Below are 23,845 nucleotides of genomic sequence, written 5' to 3'. Positions count from 1 at the left end.
CATGGGAGACCCATAGCTCTGTCCCCTTCAGCCATTTCTCCTGTGAAACAATCCTTGAAGAAAGTGACTATTTTTAGCCCCATTAGAAGAAAGAGAACCAGCATGTACTTACATAGACAGAAGAAATCATATGGAGGGAAAATTAATTTCTTCTTAATCCTCAGTGACATTTTTTGGGAAATTATCCGTCTTGCAGAAATAAACAATGGCATGAATTGCAGTTGCAGTGTGAATGAACAGGATATTTCACAAAGCATTACACTGGACATTTTTTTTGGTGGGGGTGGGGCAGGTCCATGTGTCTACTTGAACCTCTTGCAAGAATTAGCCTTCATTTATCTGTGGATCAATGCCTCCCTCTGCAAGGTGCTTCATGCCTTCTCTCATTTATAAATCTGCTATGATTTTTTTGTATTATATTTAACAGATCATGTAATAATATTGTTGACAAAGGGCATTCTTGTCTTCTGAAACCAAGCAATATGGATGTGTACAATTTGGGACCTCATCAGATAGGGGGAATTTAGCATCCTAGGACACTTTCACCCCATCTAATGAACGGAGCCCCATGCCTTTCTCGCTGAAGCCAGGTGAATCAGGATGCTTTGCCTGGTCTTTGTGATGAGGCCCTAAAAACTTGATTTTGAAGAATAGATTTTTCTCATCCAATTGACAAGATTTTGGCTAAGTGGAAATAATGCAGGTATTACTATAAATATTTTTATTCTAGGCTGTCAAATGCCTTTCAGCATAAAAAAAAGAAAGGCTGAGATAATTTTATAGGATTTCAAATATTCAACCATTTTTAGCTCTTTCTGACTTCTTGGTGGTATTGATCTGTTTAGCGCTGAAGAGCTATTTTTGCCAGTCTCATCTAAAGGTAGTAATCACCATGCTCTGTAATAACTAAAGCCCCTTCTACACTGCCCTATAATCCAGTTTGAAAATAATGTAGCTTTTATATGGCAGTGTAGAAGGGGCCTCAGGACCCTTCCACACAGCTATATAACCCAGAATATCAAGGCAGAAAATCCCACAGTATCTGCTTTGAACTAGGTTATCTGTGTACCATATATTCCTGTTCATACAGATAATCTGGGATTTTATTCAGCTCTGTGGAAGGGGCATCAGATGACATCCCAGCAGGACCTTTGTAGTCCTAGTCCATCTGGAAGGGGCCTCAGATAACCCAGTTCAAAGCAGATATTGTGGGATTTTCTGCCTTGGTATTCTGGGTTACATGGCTGTGTGGACGGGCCCAGAGTCCACACTGCCATATATTCCAATTCAAAGCAGAAAATGTGGGAATGTATTCAGCTGTGTGGTAGAGGCCTCAGTTATGCCATTTGGTAATGGACTTTCAACAATGTCTGCAAATAATTTATAAAAGTCTGGGCTTAAACCATTTTTTTCTGGTTCTTTGCTATCTAATTGTATCTAATATGGATTTTTCAATTAGTTTCTATCCCCATGGCTAATTTTTAGATATCTGTCATTTTCTAAAAACAATCTTGGTTTCTTTTGTGAGATCATATATACGGGGAGGGGGAGGGAGGATATATTAATTTGTGAGTGATATCTGAGAATGAATGGAAAACATCAGGATTCTTTTCACAAAGCTGCTAATTGTGTTTTTTGTTGTTTTTGAAAATTATTGGCCACTTTTTTTCTCCTTGCAGTTTTTCCTCCTTATTCTATGCCATAGACTGTAGAGGACTGCATTTTTGGCAAACTGATATTTAGTCATCTTGTAATTAAAGTGAAGCTTTTTGAAGTGCCTTTGAATCCATTTGGATAGTGGACCAAATGCTTAAAAGGTTTCCATTACTCAGCTTTGCTGAATACATATATAATTTTTTACTTTTTGTTTTAATATGTATTTTTAGGATGGGGTTATAAATGTTACAGCACAATAAAATAAATTCCATTGCACTAGTTCATACAGGAATCAATGACAATGCTAGTAATAAGTGAAGTAATTATCTATTGCAAACAATTAGTTTCTCTTCATTCCTACAGCCTTCAGTGAAATCATTAATGGAGACATTTGATTCTTTTCACATTCATATTGAAAAGTGAACATGAAAAGTAAGATGTTTAAAGAATATTTTAATAAGGAAATATTGGAAGCTATAAGTAGCAATGTGCTGGATCCTGATGTAGGTATACTTAGTGTCAACTCATCACATTAATGACATTTATATCAGTTGTGATTAATCTATGTACCACTGATTTCAGATTGTTACTAAGTCTGGATCCATCTCACTGGCTATAATTAGCACTATAGTAAGAATTTTAAGTTCACGGTATTTTAATACTGTATGTTGGAACCCATGTTTGTATAAATGTATTTTATCAATCCATTGAAATAATAACAAAATGTCATAGTTAAAACCATAATAAATTCTCAACTAGAGCAGATCAACTAAAGGTGACAATTTAAAAGTGATTGAGTTTAATGTGTCTACTCCAAGTAGGACTAATATTAGATTTAAGTTATACAATACTCCAACATGCAAGATAATGAGTGAAATTTGGAACATCCAAGATTAGAAATAATTACATGTGAACAGTAGCAGCATGATCATTTAAAAAAAAAAACATTTAGTAGGTTTTTTTTTTTACTTTTTACTTTGTTTCCCCATGGAAACCATTTTCAGTTTACATATGGCAATTAGAACTCTGGCCCTTTCTACACTGACATATAATCCAGATTATCAAAGAAGATAATATACGTTATCTGCTTTGAACTGGATTATGTGAGTCTAAACTGCCATATAATCCAGTTCAAAGCAGATAATCCTGATTTTATATTGCAGTGTAGAAGGGGCCTCTATTCCTGTGCTTATATGAATGTGACTATATCAGGTTTATTTACTAATGTTTCAATATAAGTAATTGTATATTTGCAAAGGTGCAAATGATGATGACTAAATACAATGTGTTGTTTTTTATTCACTACTATAGAGCTTCTCAAGTACACTGCTTAACCTGTATTTACTCAAAACTAATGCACACCTTTTTTGCCAAAATTGGTGTGCATTAGATTTGTGTAAAATGGTAATCTTAGGGCCCTTCCACACAGCTATATAACTCAGAATATCAAGGCAGATAATCCACAATATCTGCCTTGGGCTGGGTTATCTCAGTCCACACTGCCATATAATCCGGTTCAATGTGGATTTTGAACAGCTGTGTGGAAGGGGCCTCAGTGCTGTGTCAAAGCAAAATGGAAAGCTGCTTTAGGAGCACCTGTAATTTTCAATGCTATGCTATCCTGGAATTTGTAGTCTAGTGAGGCATCAGAATTCTTTGGCAGAGAAGGCTCAAGACCTTGTGAAACTACAGGCCCCATAACTCCATAGCATTGAGCCAAGCAGTTAAAGTGGGTTCATTCTGCAGCATAGATGTAACCCAAAGTATTTTTTCCATTGTTCAAAGTTTGATGTCCTAACTTTTTTAAAAAAATAAGGAATTCTAAGTATGCAACAACAGTAATGGCCAAATTACAAAAAAAAAAAAAAAAAAAGGAATGTTTTGTTGCCCTCCATTACATTTGGCAAGAAATACTTGTTTTGGTTTCAGGATTTTGAAAATTGAGGTTCGCAATGTACATGTGCCTGTTTGTCTTTCAGCACCATAAGTACAAGACTGTGAAACCTAGACACATGAGCCTTGCCAAGGATACTAAGTGGACCATAGAGGTTTGCAACTCATGGGTTAATCAGTTTTATTCCCATACAGACACAATGGTACTCTGGGCCCTTCCATACAGCCCTATATCCCAGAATATCAAGGCAGAAAATCCCATAATATCTGCTTTGGACTGGGTTATCTGAGTCCACACTCAGATAATGTGGGATTTTCTGTCTTGATATTCTGGTATATAGGGCTGTATGGAAGGGCCTTCTGTTGTACCATCTTAAATGACTAGGTACAGTAGAAAGATAGTATTAGCCTTCTGCAGTCAGCAAAATAAGCTGCAGCCTGGTCTGGGATATTCATTTCTTTAAAGGAGAGGTAGGCAAAGTGTGTTGCATCAGATGTTATTGGACTGCATCAACTCTACGCAGCATAGTCAGTGCCAAGGATTGTTGGAAGTTGTAATTCAAAAACTTCTGGAGAGCTATGCATTGTCCACCACTGTTCTGGAGCAATTCTGGGCTTTTTATGTTATAGGGCCCATGAATTGTGCAAACTGTCAAAAACAGAGAGTTGGAGAGAGTGCCTGGAAAGATGAGGGAGCAGAAGGATAGATAGACCAAAATAAAAATAATAATAATAGTAGTGATGGTAGTAATAATTTTATTTCTTACCCACCTCTCATCGAGGTGAGTTACAACATGGCTAAAACACATAATCATAAACATTATATGAAATACACATAATAAATCATTTCTATGAAATACATATACTAAAATACACAGGGCAAAATTAAAATATAGTGAAAACAAGATGTAAGTTTTAAGAACCTCATCACATGCAATAAAATCAGTGTTTCTACACATTTAAGAAATGGCTGCTGACAGAGCTCATCACATGACGCAAAGTCTTGCAGTGGATTCCAGGTATTTCATTGTTTCCAAAGTGTGGTCCCCCCCCCCCCTCATTACACTGCCCAAGCCAATTGGCAATCAACTTCTTTCTAAATTCCCCATGTAGAAACATGTAAAAATGCCCAATTTACCATGTGATAGGAATTCCCCCTTTGCCCACTTGTAAACATAATGTTGATGTAATCATGGAGGGAGGAGCCGAGTTGGGCAGTATTGATTCCTCTCTTGCACCATTATGGTTTTGGGACTGAAGAGAAAGGAACGATCATTTATATCCCTTTTTAAAAGTAAAATAAATAGACTTACCTTTTGAATTGAGAGCTATCTGTACTTATAAGAGAAATTGTAATAGTCAAAGAAAAAGGGGGAGGAGACAATGGGAGGAGAAATATGTCTCCAGTGTGATGAGGAGGCAAACGGATAATTAGAAAAGAAAGTGGAAAGAGGGAAGCCATATGATGGGGGTAGGAAAATCATCTATTTAATTTCAAAACAGAGCTTTGTGAAGATTAAAGGAAAAACAACAATCCCAAATGTGTTATTTATCCCATGAGATGGAGTCCTAAAATTCATAGTTAAAGTTGACTGGGTAGGCCTGCTGGAAGAGATAGGTCTTCAGATGTGTTTTGAATTCCAATAGCTCATTTATCTGTCAGATTGCTTTCAACAGGTCATTCCACAGCCTTGGGGCACAAAGATCACAGTGGTGGGAGCCAAAAACAGGAAGGAAAAGTGGGGAGAGAGAACAGAGGACAAGGAGAAAAGGCACTTGAGTAGAGAACCCTTGTAAAGCTGGTGAGCCAATTTGCTCCATTTAAGAAATTCTTTTGGATTTAGTTATCACCAGTCAAGAACACCATGAATAGTGTATTAATGAGCTTGTACACTGTAGACTGCTCTCTAAACATGGTATCTGATTTTTGAAGAGAAATCTTTATGTTATTTCAGGGATAAATTCATTTTCGACCCTTTCTAGCCCCAAAGAATACTTCTGCCTAGTTCTTTTTTGTTTGTTTGTTCATCTCTTCTGTTCCTAATTCCCAAGGGAGCAAGAAGCATATGAAATAATTATGAGACTCACAAAAAGGAAGTATTAAACATTCACAACCCTCATAAAGATTTGATTCTTTAACCTTGGTAAAAGAACAAAGCTCAAAAGAAAAGGTGTTTGATAAAAATAGTGTCTAGTACCTTTTAAACTTTGGTTTTCTTACTCCCATAAAAATGTCAGATTTTTTCAAAGGGCACTTCTTTCTTAAAGGGTCATTCACGTTCATTTGAAGAAACACCTCCCCCAACATTTGAAGGATTTAAAAATAGTTGTTTCACATCCACTATCATTTATTATAAAATAAATTGGTTTCTTGTTTTGCCCAGCTGGGGACTACAGCATTGGAAAAGGTCCCAAGTTCAGTCCCTAACAGCAGTAGGTACAACTAACCAGGACTACAAATGATTTCTCATTGGCTGTTCTGACTTCAGAATTGCGAAGAAATAACTTTTTTAGGGTTCTGACCATTTGCCATTTTATTTGGGGCTTGGGACTTGCAGTTTTGTAAGATGTTAACCCTTCTCTATCTGAGAACTCTAGTGCTACAACAACCTGAAAATTCCAGGTTTGCACTGGATGCAGCCAATGGAAGTCAAAGTGATGTCAAAGTACTATAATTATGCAGTGTGGATGGGCTGTAAGATAACTAACCCTAATGCAGACAGTACCTTGGAATTAACCCCTCGCATGCTATAAGGCCGCTCTCTGCTGCCTTTTCATATAGGTTTTGTTTGTGCAGGGTGGGATGCAGTTGATTTGTTTTTGTTTTGTCATCCAGTGGCTTCACCTCCAGAAACTGGTGCTTCTATACAGATCTTCCATTTCATTTTATCAGGAGTGGGGAAAGTGCCTTCACAGGCCACATACAGTTCCAACATCTTTTTTATCCCTCCAGCATCCCAAGAAATGCCCCCAAACCTTCAGCCACCCCCCCCCCATTTTTTGAGAACATAACTGAAAAAGAATACTAACTGCTGCAAAATGGTACCAAACTAGAATTCTTTCTTTAGATCCCCTCCCATCTTAATCCTCACAATTAGAATAATAATAATAATCTGGAAATAAATCCAGTTTTTGGTTAAACATGAAATTAGAAGTGAGTCACATCACTTTTGGGCTGCCAGAAATGTAACAACAATTGGCCTCAACCCTGTCATAATTGTCCATCTACCATTGACAGATAGTATAATTACATATGAGTTATAGTAGTAGTAGTAGTAGTAGTGAGCCTGTGACAACTTTAAGACAAAACTATCATAGGAATTGTTTGAGGGGTGGCCTTTGCCTTCCTCTAAGGCTGAGACAAATGTGACTTGCCCAAGGGTGCCCAGTGGGATGCCATGACCAAGTTGGGGAAATCAAATCCTGATCTCAAGGGCTCCAATACAATACCCAAACCACTGCACCACACTATAATAGGGCATTATGTTACCCTTCCAGATTATTTATGGATCTTCAGTGTTTAAGTGGTCAGTTACATTGATTTTTTTTTTAGGCATACAGTGGACTAGGAGCAGTATGCGTTTCTTGCAATATGATTATTTATCACATGCTTTCACTAGAATGTGGGAATCATTCTAGTGATAGAAACTTTATTCCATAGGTTTCTATTGAATAAGAAAAGGAAAAAGTTGTTTGTTTTCGGGGGGGGGGGGGGTGTTAGTAAAGAACCCAATGTTTCTTTACAAGATGCTGACCTTTGTCTGCCCGTCCAGCTCTTGCATCCAGATTAGTGTGTATGTGTGTTTGTTTATATGACAGTTCATTATTTAAGCCTAGCCTGTCAAAATAGGTTAAATAATCTTTGGGAAATATGGTTACATCTTTGATGCGATAAATGTAGGAAAGATTGGCTTGATAAGAGAAGCATAACAAACTTTCATCACTAAAAATATTTTGTCATTTTTTCCATTTGGGTTTCTAACAACATTAGTAAACTATAAAATCTCATTGCAATACATTTCTCGTACCGCCACACAGAAACACCTGCAAAGCATTGAAATGATTGCAGATGATTAATTCTAACTACTTGACCCTTTGACCTGTTTTACAGATATATGACCAAGATGGGACACTACAGCACTTTATTGATGGTGGGGAGCCCAGTAAGTCAAGTTGGATGAGGTATATTCGATGTGCAAGGCACTGCGGGGAGCAGAACCTAACTGTAGTCCAGTACAGGTAAAGTCTTTTTCAGTGTGTTCTCTCGATGTCTGAGTTATTTGTTGTGACAAACATTTTTGAAAATAAAGTGAGTGTCAGAAATAAATATATTGTGAAGCATTATGTGAATGACAAATGTTATTGTAGCCTTTATAAACATAAAGGTGACTGGAGTTCCTTTCATTTTCACTACTAGGCTCTGGGTGAAATCCAGAAGTACCTTTCCACAAGTGAAAGAAGTTTTTTTTTCCTGAATTAGTGCAAGTTCTTTCTGTGAGGAAAGACCATTGAAATCTTGTGATGCATTCCTGTGAACATAGATAATGTGAAGGATATTCCAAAGATTTTGCAAATTCTCTTACATTTATGTTGTACAAGGCATAGCTCTTTTGTTAAAAATATTGATAAACTACTTGAAGGTAACTAAAACATACAAGATGAAACACAAGAAATCAGCATATTAATCAATATTCAGCACAAAGTAGAAGAAGGACTGAGTGAAATGTATTATTCTGTTATTTAAAAATGACTCTTCCAATAGTTGGGTTATTGTGCATTTTCTGGGCTGTATGGCCATGTTCCAGAAGCATTCTTTCCTGATGTTTTGCCTGCATCTGTGGCAGGCATCCTCAGCGATTGGGAGGTCATGGTCATACAGCCCGGAAAACACACAAGAACTCAGTGATTCTGGCCATGAAAACCTTTGACAATACATTTTTCCAATAGTTCATTCTTAAAAAAAGATTATTATAAGGTGATGATGCTTTACAAGCAAAGACTACTATAAATGGATTGCAAACACTGTGGAATCTCTCTCCATTGATACTTCTAGCTAAGAAATCAGTTACTCCATCAGTTTTGAAGTCCAAGTCCTGTCCTATATATCCAGTGTTTAGTATTGTCTAGCTGACAGCAGCAATGTGCTAGGTCTTTTGCTATCAGTTGTGGAAAAGTGCTTCTGCAAAAAAAATATTTGACTGACATTTATCTGCATCCTGGTATGATAAAGAACACATACTTCCTTGTGTGGTGAAGTTCACATTTTATGCACATTTTTATGCATCATAGAAAGTGAGCCATTCTAGAACAAGAGCCAACTTGGTGTGTTTGTTTGAACATTGGACTATGAATCTGGAGACCAAGGTTTAAATCTGGATGCAAGAGCAGCCATGGCAACCCGCTGGGTGACCTTGGCAAAGTCATACTCTCTCAGAGTCAGGGGAATACAAAGGCAACCCCCTCTGAACAAACCTTGCCAAGAAAACCATGTGATATGTTCACTTTAGGGTCAGAAAACTCAGAAAAGACTTGAAAGCACACAACCACAAAGTTAGAGCAAACTGGTTTATATACTTCTACTAAGATAAACCCCTGAAGTTTAATTGCACTAATTATGATGAAAATGCATATTTGATTGTAGCCTAGGAAATCTTGTAGATCCCTAACTAAAGTATATGTCCTACTGACTGCTTATACTTACTATCTGGCTTAAGTTTGCAGTCTTAACCTTTTAACTTAGCATACTGTTTTACACATTGGTCAAGCAGATACTTCTAGGAAACCCACAAGGCCAAGCAAATACTTCCAGGAAGCCCACCTAAGGTTTGGCTCCCATTAGCTACCACTATATGTAATTATTCTGTTTCACAATCATAGCTAGTCTCCAGTGATAAACCCATACTTCATAAATTTCCTTCTTGAAGCCATTTAGAAAACTGTTCCTCGAACTTTCCTAATGTGTGGGACCAGCATTTTCCTCAGTGTGTGCTCAGGAGTAGTACTATCTTTATGCATATTGGTTACAATTGTTTCTTTAATTCTTGAGAACTTGCCATGGATGGGAAGTCAATAGCTCATAGACTTACACCAGTCATTAGATCACAAATTTTAGTAGCATTAGTCTAGAAGATCAGTTCCTTGCCAAATGTAACTAAACACTCCACGTCACACATTGATGCTTTCTGCTTGTATTCCCAGAATGAAGAGAGCTGGCTAGAAAATTACATGTGAGATATATGCCTGAAATAGATATGTGACTGAGCTCTGTCAAACAGAAACTAAACCATCCTAATGGTACAAAGAAGAATCTCTTCTGCAGTTTCCCACCCTCTTTACTGCACACATTACAAGAACATAAGTAACTGAGGCTAATAGTGAAATAAGTTCCCAAAGACATTTTTAAAAAGTTTGTTTGTTTAGCAGACATGACTTTTCCCTTGACAGTCCTATGGGCTTGGGAGAAGTCACACCTCCTAGACATGTCCCTTTGGTGCAGCTATCATAGGAGCACAGAAGTCTTGAAGACAAAGATTTGGCAGCCAGCTACAGGGACCTTGAGTTCCATTAAACACTATTCACTGTGTATCCATTTTTCAAATACTAGTGTACTTTGTTGGAGCACAGCTGTCTTTAGCCACAAGACCAGATACCCATTCATGTTGGAAAGGTGAGATTGCACCTCAAAGGTCACCTTCTGCTGGAATCTGTCTATGAAGAAGAGCAGAATCTCTAACAAATTAAGGAGTAGGTAAGAAGCATGCAAAGCTGAACCCAAGTGTATGACTACAAGTTTATATTTGCCACCAAAACAGCTAGTTAAAAGTACAGTCAGCCTTTCATATCCACAGATTCTGCATCCATGATGCCACAGCTTGAAAGTATTCCGAACGTTAAAAATTACTGAAATTTTCAATTTTATATAAGAGGTACCGTTTTGCTAAGCCATTGTATACAATGGAACTTGAACATCTATAGATTTTGGTATCCATCTGGGAGTCTGGGAACCAAATGCTAGCAGAAATCAGGGGCCCACTGTAGTTTAAAATCAGAAATAAATGTTTACCATTCTTATATATTATAACCACATGAAAGAGTGTCTGTTTCACATCTGCTACATTACCTAGAGTTCTTTTTATTAATTAGACACTGTTTCATAAATAGGCAATGGCCAACTTGTATATTTTTCTAGGCTAAATATTAAACTAGATAATATCTAATTGAAGCTTGTTAATCTGTTTTACTAGAAGTGCAGTATCAAAAGTTTTTCTCTAAAGTCAGTTGCAAGAGTGCTCAGTGTGAACAAAAGAGTATGCTATATATCCCACCATCAAGAGCAGGAGGGTGCATGGTTAGCAATGTGGGGCAGAGTATTTCCTGTAAGGAATTCCCTCCCAAGGAAATGCATGATTAGTCTCCTCTCTGTTCATTTTTAGGTGATTAATCAAGTTACTTTTGCTTGTTTTCATTTTCCGTGCTTTTAAACATAATATTGAAGCTGATCTGTGAAATTTTGATAGCCCCGCTGTTAATTTGTTTCATAGTATTGGATTTCCTTTCTTCTCTTTTTTTTACTCCACCACTTTAGGGACCCATGTGGGATAAAAGGCAGGTTATAAAGATTTTAGCTGATCAAAAACGGTAAAATAAATAATTGTTTAGAGAAGACATTTTGGTGTTAGAGTCTGGACATTTTCTGGGAGTGTTCAGATCACCATATTCATATATGTAGACTTTGTGTGTTGTAATGTTGCTTTCATACAAAGTCCTGTGTGTGCCAAGATCCTGCCTAGTGCCTATGTCAGCTGATGCATAAAATAGATGGATGTGTTACCTGTTCCTAAAGAAAGGACTCATGTGAAGATCTGCTTCTTCTACTGTGGGACTGTAGGGCAGTGCTTGTAGACACAGAAGGTATTTGTGTGCACTGGGCCACAACAAATCACTGGACTAGAGTTTGCATTTTTTGTGTACACACATAAGGAAATCGCAAGCAAAATCTAGCCATGAGAAAGTCATTAAGCATCTGTCAATATTAAGTGGATTTTACAACTTTCCTTTGGTTCTGTAGCTGTTTTTAGAGTTCACTGTGTTGATCTGTTTTCTATTACTTCAGATCTTTAAAAAATGAACTACAAAAACTTCAGGGGAAAAAACCTTGGCATCTATCACTAGGAATAACATCCAAGTGTAAGAAAATAGAATAGTTGGACACTGAAAAACCGTCTAATTTTTATTGTACATGGACGTCCTCCTCACAGAAAGTCAGCTGGTTTAAATTCATTCTGTTATGATTTGTAATATCTAAATGGAATTTTCTTCAAAGCACTCTTGATTGATTGACCCTTAGCTGAACGTTTTGTTTTTATTTTGAAGCTGACAATAATGTTTGTTGGCATGTGTTCTGCTTCAACTGCGTTGGGACGCCACGAAGCTATCTTTATGAGTCATCCAACCACAATACTAAATACATGTCAGCAAAGGAAATATTATCCGAAAGAGGAAAAATCTCTTTGATGTACTTCAGCATGCAGAGATTTCTGCAAGTTTTGGAAGCTCTGTACGCTTGTAAGGAATGGTGTACGCTTACATTTCCCTCCACTTTTTTTTTTTGGCCTGCTCCAAGCCTCAGAGACCACCCATTGCTCGAAAACAGTTCAACTCTTTCAGCAGCAAAGTGTGTCACTGGGTTTTAGCACATTCATTTGCTGGGCTGCTGTGTTTATGTTAGGTGAAGCCAAACAGAGAGATGAAAAGTTACAAGGGTGAAGTACAAAGTAGACTCTTTTTTCCCCCCTAGGTCAGGAGATGCGGGTGATTTATGGCACTGCCCTGATTTTTATTTTTATGTAATGGTGGAAAGAATTAATAAAATGTACAGCTTGGGTGGAAATAGGTGAAGGGGTGGGGAGAAGGGGCAGGAAAGAGACGAAGGCAGGAGTTTTTGTCAGATATTCATAGGATGTTGGGAAAATGCATTCTGCTTACCCAGCAGTGCCCTCCTGAGACAGGGTGGCAGCAAGCGAGGAAAATAACAAGATAAATGAAATTTTTGCAGCTGCTCGTAAAATATTGAGAATCTGCACTTTTTTATTGATCTTTATGATCCTGTTGCCAAGAGCCACTTTGCGGTGACAAAATATGTTGACAAGTGCATATCTCACTGCCATGAAAAATGTGGTTACGGATTCTCCTGATGTCGGCAGTGTTATACGCGAAACAAATTGCACCACTCCGGCCAATTCTTTACAAAGAGGCTAAATTTAAGACTTACCGATCCTCTACACTTTTATCTCAAACTTCAGGCTAATATTGGTAGCAATTCTTCACTGCAGAAACTAGTTGAGATTGGACTTCCTTTTATCAAAAAAAAGGCCATTTACATTCATACACAAAGTGATGTAAAAGAAAATGGTCATTTTTCCTTACTGTGGTGGTATCATTCTGGTAAGTAATATTTCAGTTGGAATGGAATGCTAGTCTTGTATTTATTGAATTGCTATCCATCTCATATAAGGATGCTTTACTTTTCTGTAACAGGCTTTAGTGACAAGCCACTTTGCAATAATAACATTTTTACTTCATCTCCTAAATGCCTAGTCTCACATTGGTTTCACTTGGCTGTATAGTTAGATTTGATTGTTATTGATTTATATCTTCTGTCTAAGTAAATTTTGAATGTTAGTATCATGATGAGATGCTAGATAAATAGAAATATAATAAATAGAATTGTAAATGGCTAGACAGCTTGGGTTTAAGAGCAAGTCTGGTTCTGTTTTCTCAGGTACATGTAGAGTGTCTCCTATCAGAAATGGTTAAGATCAGAACTATTCTATATTTTTGAGTTTTTCATATTTTGGAATATTTACTAATACAGAATGACGTATCTTGGAAATGGGAGCAAACCAACACACAAAATTTATTTATGTTTCATATATACCATAGCATACAACCTGGAAGTAATTTATCCATTTCCTCCCAGTAATTTTGTGTATGAAACAATATTTGTGTACTTCGATCCATCAGAAAGCAAAGGTGTCACTATGTCAGCCACCCATGTAAACAGTTTTGGATTTTAGAATATTTCAGATAAGAAACGCTGAACCTGTACACATTTTAGGCCATAATACATAGATACACTCTGTATCCAATCTGTGGGAGTTCCTTCTAAATTACTATGGATAAGATTGTGGTACAAATAGTTTTCATTTTGACTATATTTTTAATGAAAGAATAGTTGGCCCTCTGTATCCACAAATTCAACCATGGTTAGAAAATATTTTAACCTTGATTTTGCCATTTTATATAAGGGATACAATTTTGTTATGGCATATATAAAGGGACTTGATCATCCACATATTTTTGCATCAACAGAGGGTCCTGCAACCAAGCCCCAGCAGATACTAAGAGCCTACTGTATAACATAAGTAAACTGACATACCTAGTTTTTTGTTTGTTGAGAGCTTTTTGGTGTTGTTCTTAAGGTTTCTTTTTAAATATTAGTGACTTTTACAAATCTGTACTATTTATACAAACACTTATCTTGATAGCATGGGAATTCATTAATGTTTATACCAATTTTCAATCAATTAAAAATACAAAAAGGCATTCACAACAACAAAAACTAAAAACTGACTTTTTAAAAGTAAAATGGATCTAGTTCTACTGAAGCTCACAAGGAAAAATGTTTGAGTGAAATTAAACAAAGAAATATTTTTAGTCTACATTTTCATGGAAGAACAAGGATGTGAGTTCTAGACTCTCACAATCGTAGTCCAACACTCAAATTGTTGCTCTAGTAGATTAATATATTTTTTAAAAAACACACACAAACAAATATGGAAGGGATTCCTTTTCAGCCATTTAACTCAAAGGTTGACCTTGGCAAGGTCACACTGTTTTAGCCTCACGGTAGGTGATGGTTAAAGCTCCTCTGGACAAACCTTACCAAAAAAAAGCCCTGTAATAGGTTTGCCTAGGTACACCATAGATCAGAAATGCTTTGAAGGCACAGCACAACAAGTTATGCTAGCTGCTAACTGGTGTTAGAAAAACAGGGGCAGCTCTGAATCCAGCAGATTGAAATGTACTTCTTTCCAACTTGGGAACACTTCAAGTGAGAAAAGCTTTCCATGAATTGAGCGCTTAGGACTTCATCACAAAGAGCTGGAGAAAACGAAGGAAAGTGGGGGAAAGGGTGGAGTTTCATGGGGGTCTGTTTTTAAAGAAGACGAAGAATTTCCCATCACATGGGCAGGTGATTACTCCTCTCATTTCAAGGATACCAGCACACTTTTAAAACAGGCCTCTCCACTGAAGCAGATTTAATGCATTTTTCTTAAGGTGACGTTGTCCATGGGGTCATTTACACTCTAGACCCTCCCACTGAAACAGAAGCACCTTTCTAAAGGTGGCCTTTTCCCTGGGGTCATTTGCACTGAGATTGTCCCACCAGGATTTTGATTATTTATCATTTTTTAAAAAACATCACCCCAGATATTAGGAAGTGGTTATAAATTAACCCTAATCTTTCGTCAAGCCTCTCTGCATTGGTAACCTGGGGAAATGGGTATGAGCAAACAGTGGTTTGAGCATTGTCCCTGGGAAACCAGGACTCAACTCCTTTGTCAGCTTTAGAAAACCAAGGGATGAATTACAGTTTTTACCCTTGGAGAAAGGCAGTTGGAAACCTTTTCTGAATATGATTGCTGTGAGTATCACATTGTGTGTGTGTGTATGTATGTATGTATGTATGTGTATATATATATATATATATATATATATATATATATATATATATATATATATTGTGGCATTTTAAAATGCATAGTTGTATACACAACATTGAAGGATGGTAAGCAATCTCAATTTCCAGGAATTTTTGTTTAAAATATATGAGACAAAATTGTTATGGGTTCCCTGGGAAAATGGCAATTTTATTGTCTGGCTTTTAGAATGATACTCAGAGTTCTGATTACTTCCTGATTTGTTACTTTACTTGAAAAATTATTTACTTTAATGTATTTCTTTTAGAATAATTAATTAATCATATTATTAATCACATTTTTCTTTTGTTAAAAAATCTGCCTAACCAAACATAAAAGCACTAAAAACATATGTGTTGTTTTAGTTACCTTCCTAGCCCAATGATTTTTTGTTGCAGCACCATATATTTTCTCATATTTTTCTCTTTAGTCAGATTGTCTGAAGATAAATAGTTCTGAATTCCATTTCCTTCCCTAAGGACAAATAGGTTATAATGTACCTAATCCTGATCTTGCATTTCTGTCATGGCTAAGTTGGGTCAGCTCAGCCAGCAGAACTGGATCTTAGTGGAAAGCAGCTTTCACTACTCTGTACTGTTTTGCCACTTTGTATTGATGAGATGGATCCTCCTTAAGAATTATAAACATTCATTCACTGTTTCCTTCTGACCAGGTCAAACATATTCTACCGAGCTTGCATGGATATTCCCAGGGGAACGGAATTGTTGGTGTGGTATAATGACAGCTACACATCTTTTTTTGGAATCCCTTTACAGTGTATTGCACAGGATGAGAACTGTAAGTGTCTAATTTTGTCTAAAATTACTTTCATGTTAATTAAAAGTATACATTTTAAAATATGAGAATGCTCAGTTTGTGTTAAAATAATGTAAAATTTTCGAGCTAGAAATCAATTTTTACGACACCAGATAAACCTGTTGTCCAAGTAGATACCACAAGAATGATATTCGATCTATTAAGCAAATAGGAAAAAATACTTGGAAAATATCAGAACTGAAGAGTTTAGTATCTGTTGAAATAGTAACTACAAATACCAAGTGGCTACAAAAATGTTTTAATAATAAGGCAGGATATAATATTTCCTGTTGTAGAGCCATGTTCTGATTGTGAAGTCAGATGGAGATGAATTTGAGAGCCAAGAGCAGCCAAAGGATAATGAGTGACAGGAGGAGATATGAAATATTTTTTTCTTAGACTACTCTAAGGTCATTGCAAAGGCCTCTATGCTGTTTACAGAAGGACACAGAAGTTGAGTTACAACCAGCCAGAATGGTCATTAGTCACCAGCTATTTTTGGACTTTTAGTCCAAAAAACATAACCTTTCCATGCTCTGAAGATATACCATTAAAAGAAATGACCTTTTAAAACTTGTTCTAGATAGGTTCTCTAGAATTATCACTAAGATTTTCCCTGAATACAGCCACTTGGAGAAACTTAATTTCATACTGATATTTAGAAGAAATAGAGACTATGATATGCTTTATTTACTGTTTAGAAGAGTTGAGTCCTGATGCAAATATATGTTTATATAGCAGCTAGAATTGTGTAGAAATTGCTCCAATAACAAAGCAATACCTGCAGAATCAAAGTATTGCAGATTTATGACTCCTAGCTATGTTGACTCTTACCTAAGTGGAGAAATTCATATATCTCCCTGCCTGTTGTTTTGGTCACATTTTTCACACATGAAAACGCATCCATATTGCTTTCTTGGTTATACTGGTAGAAGTATATTAAATGGTGAATATGAAATTGTGAGTTCACATTCTTGGTATCACACTCAAATTTGTTGTTGTTTATTCGTTGAGTCGCTTCCAGCTCTACGTGATCAAATTATTTCTATTTTATGAACATTTTAGGACACAACACTGGTAATTGAATCCTGGTCTACTCATGCACAGGTAGACTGTACTATGTGGATGTATGAAGAGAAGTAAGGATATTCAGAACTTTGTGATAGTGAGGAACTCAATAAAAAATACATCAAATGAAACAAAAAAAATTTAAAGTGTAAAGACCAATGTTTTTCTGGTTACTGTATTTTCTGCAGAAAACTTTTATATAAAACCAACATTTTTGGGATGGATAAAATTGTATTTTGTATAAAACACATTATTTGTAAAAAATAGTTTTGAAATGCAAATAATATTAGAGAGGCATCATTTTTATAACCTTGCCCATAAGAAGAAAAAAATGGAGATAAGGTTACATCAAGGTGAAGGTTCTATTTTCATCCCTTCTTGCAAGCACAAAGCTTGCAAAGAGGAGTATTTTAGACCGACTAATTATTTTTATGTGCTACATTTCCATTTATTACATATTTTACAGGGGGTTTATTACAGAAAGCCACATTACAAATGAAACCACCAGGGTGCTACTCCACCAAGATAAAACCCATTGCTGCCCAACCCAAAAAATAAAGACACTGGACAACAAAGATTGGATTAATTAAGTGATTTGTTAACAGTTACCGATTTAACTGCTTTTTTGTGATAACCAAATCTCAGTGGGGGGAGCAATTTGGTGCAGGAGTGGTGGAGTGGTTCTTCTCCCTAGACCAGAGCTGCCAGCCTCCCTGGGTGAAAACACCGTAATTCCCCGAGAATAATCCTTGAAACACATCTAATAACCTAGAAAAGAAGACCAAAGTAAATTTCAAAGTATTCACAAGGGGAATTTATTAATGTAGTATAAGGGTGGGTTGTTTTGAGACATTAATTTCATACTTGGTGGTGCTGGAATTCATGGGTGAAAGGTTCAGGGGAATGGCATACCTGCATTATGTGCATTCGATTAGATGTTTTTCTTTCTCATATTCTGTATGTCACCAATTCACTTAATAAAATCTTTTAGCCAAAAAATATAAAAAATAAAAACAAAATATAATAACCTGGAAAAGTAGACAGAGGGTGTAAGCCCCCAGGAAAAAGACACCTCTGTGTATCTACCAGCCCTAAGGAGATTTTCTCCCAACCTCAAGATTGCATGATATACAACAATAGTTCCAAATTCCCACCCTACACAAATGTTTCAAACGGTGTATCACCGAATTGTATTTTCCTCCAACACCTGCCATGGAGACCTATTTAAGACACCACCTTTAGCCAATTGTTTCATTCCCCATGACAGTGCAGGATGGGCAAAAAACCCTTGTAAAGCGGAGGGAATCCTGCCCAAAGTAACCAAAGGTATTACATTGTGTAAGGAGGTGGGAAGGTGGATCAAGAATTCAAAGAGGAAAGATAGAGGATAAGATGCCTTTTAAACACCAGCAGGAAAAGCCCTCTGACTGTAAACACCACACCATTGATTGGAAAACAATCCTTTTATTGAAGATAATTAAAAAGCAGCAAGTAAAAAAGCACTTTAAAGAAATAGGTAAATCCAATTAGGTAAGAAGATAAGCAGGAGCAAAAATAGTCCAGGGTACAGTTCAGCAAAGTCCATAAAAACAAAGTCCACACTTCCCTAATATAATTCAGAAAACCAGGAAACATTAATCCAAGGCATTCATACAATCCAAGAATCCAAACCCTGAAACAAGAAATACTTAGACAAGAGTCTTCCCAGCAATGCTTCCATGAAACAAGAATGAGAACTTCACTTGATTCCAAACGATACTTCATCTGACTATATTTTCCATACTTGGAACTGTTATACCCTCATTAAACTATTCCAAACACTCAGAAATTGGTTTTGCTTTAATTGAGATTCCCTTCTCTTTTTCTGTAGGATACTGGTAGACCTCCGAAGCCACTGTTCGGTCTGCCTGTTGTAACTAATCTCCTGCCACCTATCTATTTGCTCATTACATTTTACAGCTGGGCCAAGTGCCCAGTTGTTTTCAAGCCCCAGATCCTGGGAACTCTCTGGTAGCAATTCAGGGAGTACACTATCCCCACACCCTTCAGGGATATTCTCATGGGAAACTTCACTTTGCACAGGGGTCTCCTGGTCCTTCTCTGCATCAGTATTATTGACCAAACCATTGACATCTTGAAATTAATTGGCATCACTTCCCACATCCAAAGCACCCTGAGCCTGAAACACAATCACAGGCTGAACTCCAACAGTTATAGAGATAAGAGAGTGTGTGCGGAGGTCTCTTCATTGAAGATTCTTGGTGCGGGGCTAGTGGCTTGGTGGTTACTGGGGCTTGCCCTCTACCGCTTGGCAACTGTGCAGGCCCAGAAAGGCCCTAACAGGCCCGCACACTTTGGGCCTATGTACACGGGCCTTCCAGGGCCTGCAGCTAAGTTCTGAGTAAGGAGTGCTGCTTACTTAGTACTTGGCTGCAGGCCCTGGCAGGCTGACATGAGTAGGCACAAAGCGTATGGGCCTGCACGGTTGCCAAGTGATGGAGGGCAAGTCCCAGCAACTGACAAGCCGCCAACCCCACGCCAAGGATCTTCAATGAAGACCTCAGTAGCAGTGGCACAAGGTAGGTTTCCCAAATAAATTGGGAAACAGCAGCAACCCTAAAACTATGGGGAAGGGGAGCATTTGTATAGGATCACCTACTCATTGCCGCCAAAAGGACAACAATATTTGGGTTTTTTTTAAGATGTGGGACAAAAAGTTCATTTTCAGAAGTGTCGCTCAAAAACTAAAATGGGGCCATGCGAATTAAACAAACAAATGGATAGCGATCCTATACAAATGCATGAGAGTAGTAACTATTATTCCATGTAGCTGTGCCTTGCAAGTTCTGTCTCCACTCCATCCATTTCCTACTGATTTCATTCAGATTACTCTTTTTACATTCCTGCTAACAGCAAAGAAAAAAAGGAGTCAGTATCAAGTGCATAATGCTGCTAATGGTTGTGAGGCAACAGAGATCCTGAAATAAGCTATTCTGTGAGAATGCAGAGGACTTTCCACTTCCATCTAGTTATTGTTGTTGGAGTGGTGGGTGGATGTGTTTGCTCATAGTCCCAGCCAGCATCCCACATAGTTCCCAGGTTTAAAAAAGGTTATGGATCTCTCATCCATGTTAATATTAGAATCTTGTTGTCCTCAGTGAATAAGCATTGAGTGTGTTTATAGTAGCTGGAATATTGCTTCATATATCTGAAATATCTTTGTTTTTCTTTCTTTTCTTAGTGAACGTTCCTTCAACAGTAATGGAAGCCATGTCAAGGCAAGACAGCCTCCAGCCATTTAATAAAAGTAGCAAACTGCCCTCTGCCATTCCACAGCAGTCCATAGTATTTCCACAGACTCCGTGTAATAGGAATTTCTCTCTTCTGGATAAGACAGGCTCTGTGGAATCAGGATTTAACCAGATCAGTGTGAAAAACCAGCGAGTGCTTGCAAGTCCAACATCAACAAGCCAATTAAATTCTGAGTTCAGTGACTGGCACCTTTGGAAATGTGGGCAGTGCTTTAAGACTTTCACCCAACGGATCCTCTTACAGATGCATGTTTGTACACAGAACCCTGACAGGTAAAACATGGGAACTCTTTAGTTTTGTATCCAGTGATAGTAAGTGCCATTGTATTCTGATTTTATCAGGATTTACCCTTTTCACTATCACAGCCTTATTAGAAGGGACCGGTACAGTGCAATTCATCTGCTGTTGTGTGAAATGAACAGATAAATGGCCATAAGTTACCTTTAGTATTTGTAAAAACATTGGGTAAATAAAGATACAGATAAGAGAAAATGGCTAAGAATATAATCTGAGTATAGCACATCCACTGGAAAGAGGGGGAAAATGAAGGAAAATATATGGATATCTCAGATGAGAAGAAAGAGGTCAAGATAATTAAAAGTCGTTCTGTCTCTGAAAGATAATATAACTTGCTGCTCAGCAGCTGTCATAGTCATTTCAGGGTTCACCTATAGTGTGCAATGTGTATGAACTTAATTAAGTACTAAGAGGTAATGAATTGGAATTTTTTGCTTAGTACTATTTTTCTTCAGAGCATGCAAAGCCATAAATCGTGCAAAGCTGTCAAAAGGAAATACCTACTCTACCAGTGATGTGGAGGAAAACAGATGCCACTTATTCAATAAACTAATATCCACACAGAAGAAAAATGTTGACTAGATACCTCAGAGTCAAAGTTGGTTTGAAAGTTTGTCAATACAGAATTTTATGGCCATGAACTGAGGATGAATTTTAGCTGAACAAGTGAATTAAAATTTCAGGTACTCTGACCATTGCCCCAGTAGAGATAATGGAACTATTATTTATGAATCAAATCTAGTTTATTTGACAACCTTGATAGCTGGCAGCACAATAGACAAAAATCAGATTAATCCAATAAAAGGACTGCTCTTTTTTCTTTTTTGTCTTGAGTAGCAAAGAGATGCTTACTCTAAAAGATGTGCTCCTGGAATAATCATTTGGGGGTGCAATCCCCTAAGTAAGGCTACCACACTTCCTTGTGGTGAAAATGCATGGCATTAGAGGAAACATTAGAGAGGAAACTCTCTCTTCTATAGCTCTACTGTCTCTGCCTTGTGCATTACACACAGAATTACTTTAACACAGAGTTGGAGTAAAACTGGTTCCTAATCATTTTTTTGCTTCCAAACTCTACTTATAAAAAGTAAAACGCTGACAAATCTGCAATCATTGCCTTTCTGAGGGGGACTGAAAATACTCCCAGAGGTGAATATTCCAAGCAGACACCCAGCCACTTCTAGGTCAGATTTCTAGCTTACCTTCAAACAAGAAAGAAGAGATTCATAATTTCCAAGGGCTTTCTGGAACAAAAATTGGTCCCTGCCCCACTACATATACACACTTCTAATTTATAGGAATATATTTGCAGTGATTACTTTTCTGTAACCTCTGAAAGACATCCAGAGTACTATAGCAGTTTGAGTGCCAGATCAGGACTCTAGGAGATCAGAGTTTGAGTCTCTGTTTGGCCACAGAGATCTGCAGGCTGCCCTTGGGCAAGTTGTACCCTCTCAGCCTTACAGGAAGGCTGTGACCAACACACTTTGAAAAAATCTTGCCTAGAAAACCCTGTTATAGGTTGGTCAGAAATGACTTGAAGGCAAACAATAGCAATCTCTAAATGCAAGATTTCAGAGATATTTTAATTTAACTATAATATTTTCAAATTATTCAATATGGCCATATTGTTTATTGAAAAGAAATAGGAAAAAGGAATAATAGGTGTTTCAGAGCCCATGTGCATTTTGATCATTATGTGGGCCAGCTACATACTGTCCCTATTAATTCCACTGGCAATCAACCCCATCAGAAAGCCTGCATGGTGAATCCTGTGGTGCCTGTTGGGGAACATGGGAACTCGTCGCCCCATGTCCTGCATCACCCTACTCACCTGAGTCCTCATCCCACAGGGGGAAATGTCGACTGCTTGGCTTCCCCTCATTGCTTCTGTTGCAACAAGGGAAGCCTCCTGGCAGTGGCATGCTTCAGTTCCTGGATAGTTTACTGCGGAGCCCCACCAGAAGTTCCTCTGCATTGTGGGATTGAAGCCAGCAGGCTCTGTCGTAAAACCGGTGCATGCTGCCGAAAACAACCTAATGTGACGAGGTTGTAAGTTTACAGCTAGGTATACAGTATATGTGATACTGATTCCTCCATTGAGGCCCCTTTAAGGATATTTGCAACTTCATTTTTAAATTAGATATCCTACTCCAGACCCAGGTGTATGAATCTACATTATGCAGTTTCATACCTTAGCTCCAAGATATGAAACCATAGGTTTGTAGTTTGCTTAAAATCACTAGATTGTATTTCTGATTCTGGAACTCTGAGTGCTCTGCATTGTCACACTGATTTAAGGAACTCAAGCAGAGAATTTCCAGGCTACATCAGGATGGCGTATGATACTATGAAGCTGGTGTAGTACCTGAATAATGAAGACATGCTCTACTTTGAGATAAATCCATAAAGCCCAATTTAGTTGCATTTAAAAAACTAACATTATGGAATCCACAGTAAATATTTCAAGAATGAATAATACATCCACAATAAGTATTTCATGAAATAATATTTATGCCTTTCATACTCTTCTAGGGTTAAGTTGACACAGAATGGCAGTTTTGACTAGGAAATTCTGGAAATCATAGTCTGAAAAGTATCAATTCCAATCTCTGCAGTTGTTTATATTTTAATCCCACGGAACTAAGCCATCCAGCCTTTACACAGAATTGACTGATTAGGATATTTTTCTGTGAAGGGACTGCTTTTATGGGTGCCTGATAACCCATTAGGGAAACGAAAGCACCTGCAAAGGTATATCTCTTTGCTTTCAAAGCAATCTAGCCCAGTTATGGATATTTTATTTCTAAGACACACTCCATTTTACTGCCATTTTTACTGCTCTAAATATGGGCTCCACATGAAAGTCCAGAGTCTTTTCTCTCTGCAATCAAGTATGGTCCACCTCATTATATAAACTGTAGATGCAGAAATAAGTGTCTGAGAATTCCAAATTAATAAAAATTCAAAGAAAGCATTACTGTTAATAGCAGCTGGTAGTTACATCATACTGAGAACTCAATTTTCGGGGTGTTCCAAGA

At 37.4% G+C, this 23,845-nt stretch overlaps 1 protein-coding gene across 2 annotated transcripts in view; it reads left to right on the top strand.

Moving 5' to 3' along the window:
* Positions 1-23,845, top strand: part of PRDM6 (PR/SET domain 6) — a 128,361-nt gene that overhangs the window by 86,989 nt on the left and 17,527 nt on the right. For both annotated transcript variants that reach the window (XM_060761965.2, XM_067465583.1), the window contains exons 4-6: positions 7,661-7,788; positions 15,985-16,109; positions 20,437-20,779. In XM_060761965.2, coding sequence (XP_060617948.1) covers positions 7,661-7,788; positions 15,985-16,109; positions 20,437-20,779 — 596 coding nt within the window. The remainder of the gene's footprint in view (positions 1-7,660; positions 7,789-15,984; positions 16,110-20,436; positions 20,780-23,845) is intronic.

Source organism: Anolis sagrei, chromosome 2, assembly GCF_037176765.1.
Source record: "Anolis sagrei isolate rAnoSag1 chromosome 2, rAnoSag1.mat, whole genome shotgun sequence".
Lineage (NCBI taxonomy): Eukaryota > Metazoa > Chordata > Lepidosauria > Squamata > Dactyloidae > Anolis > Anolis sagrei.
Note: the sequence above shows the minus strand (reverse complement) of the source record. Positions and strands in the feature narration are given on the sequence as shown.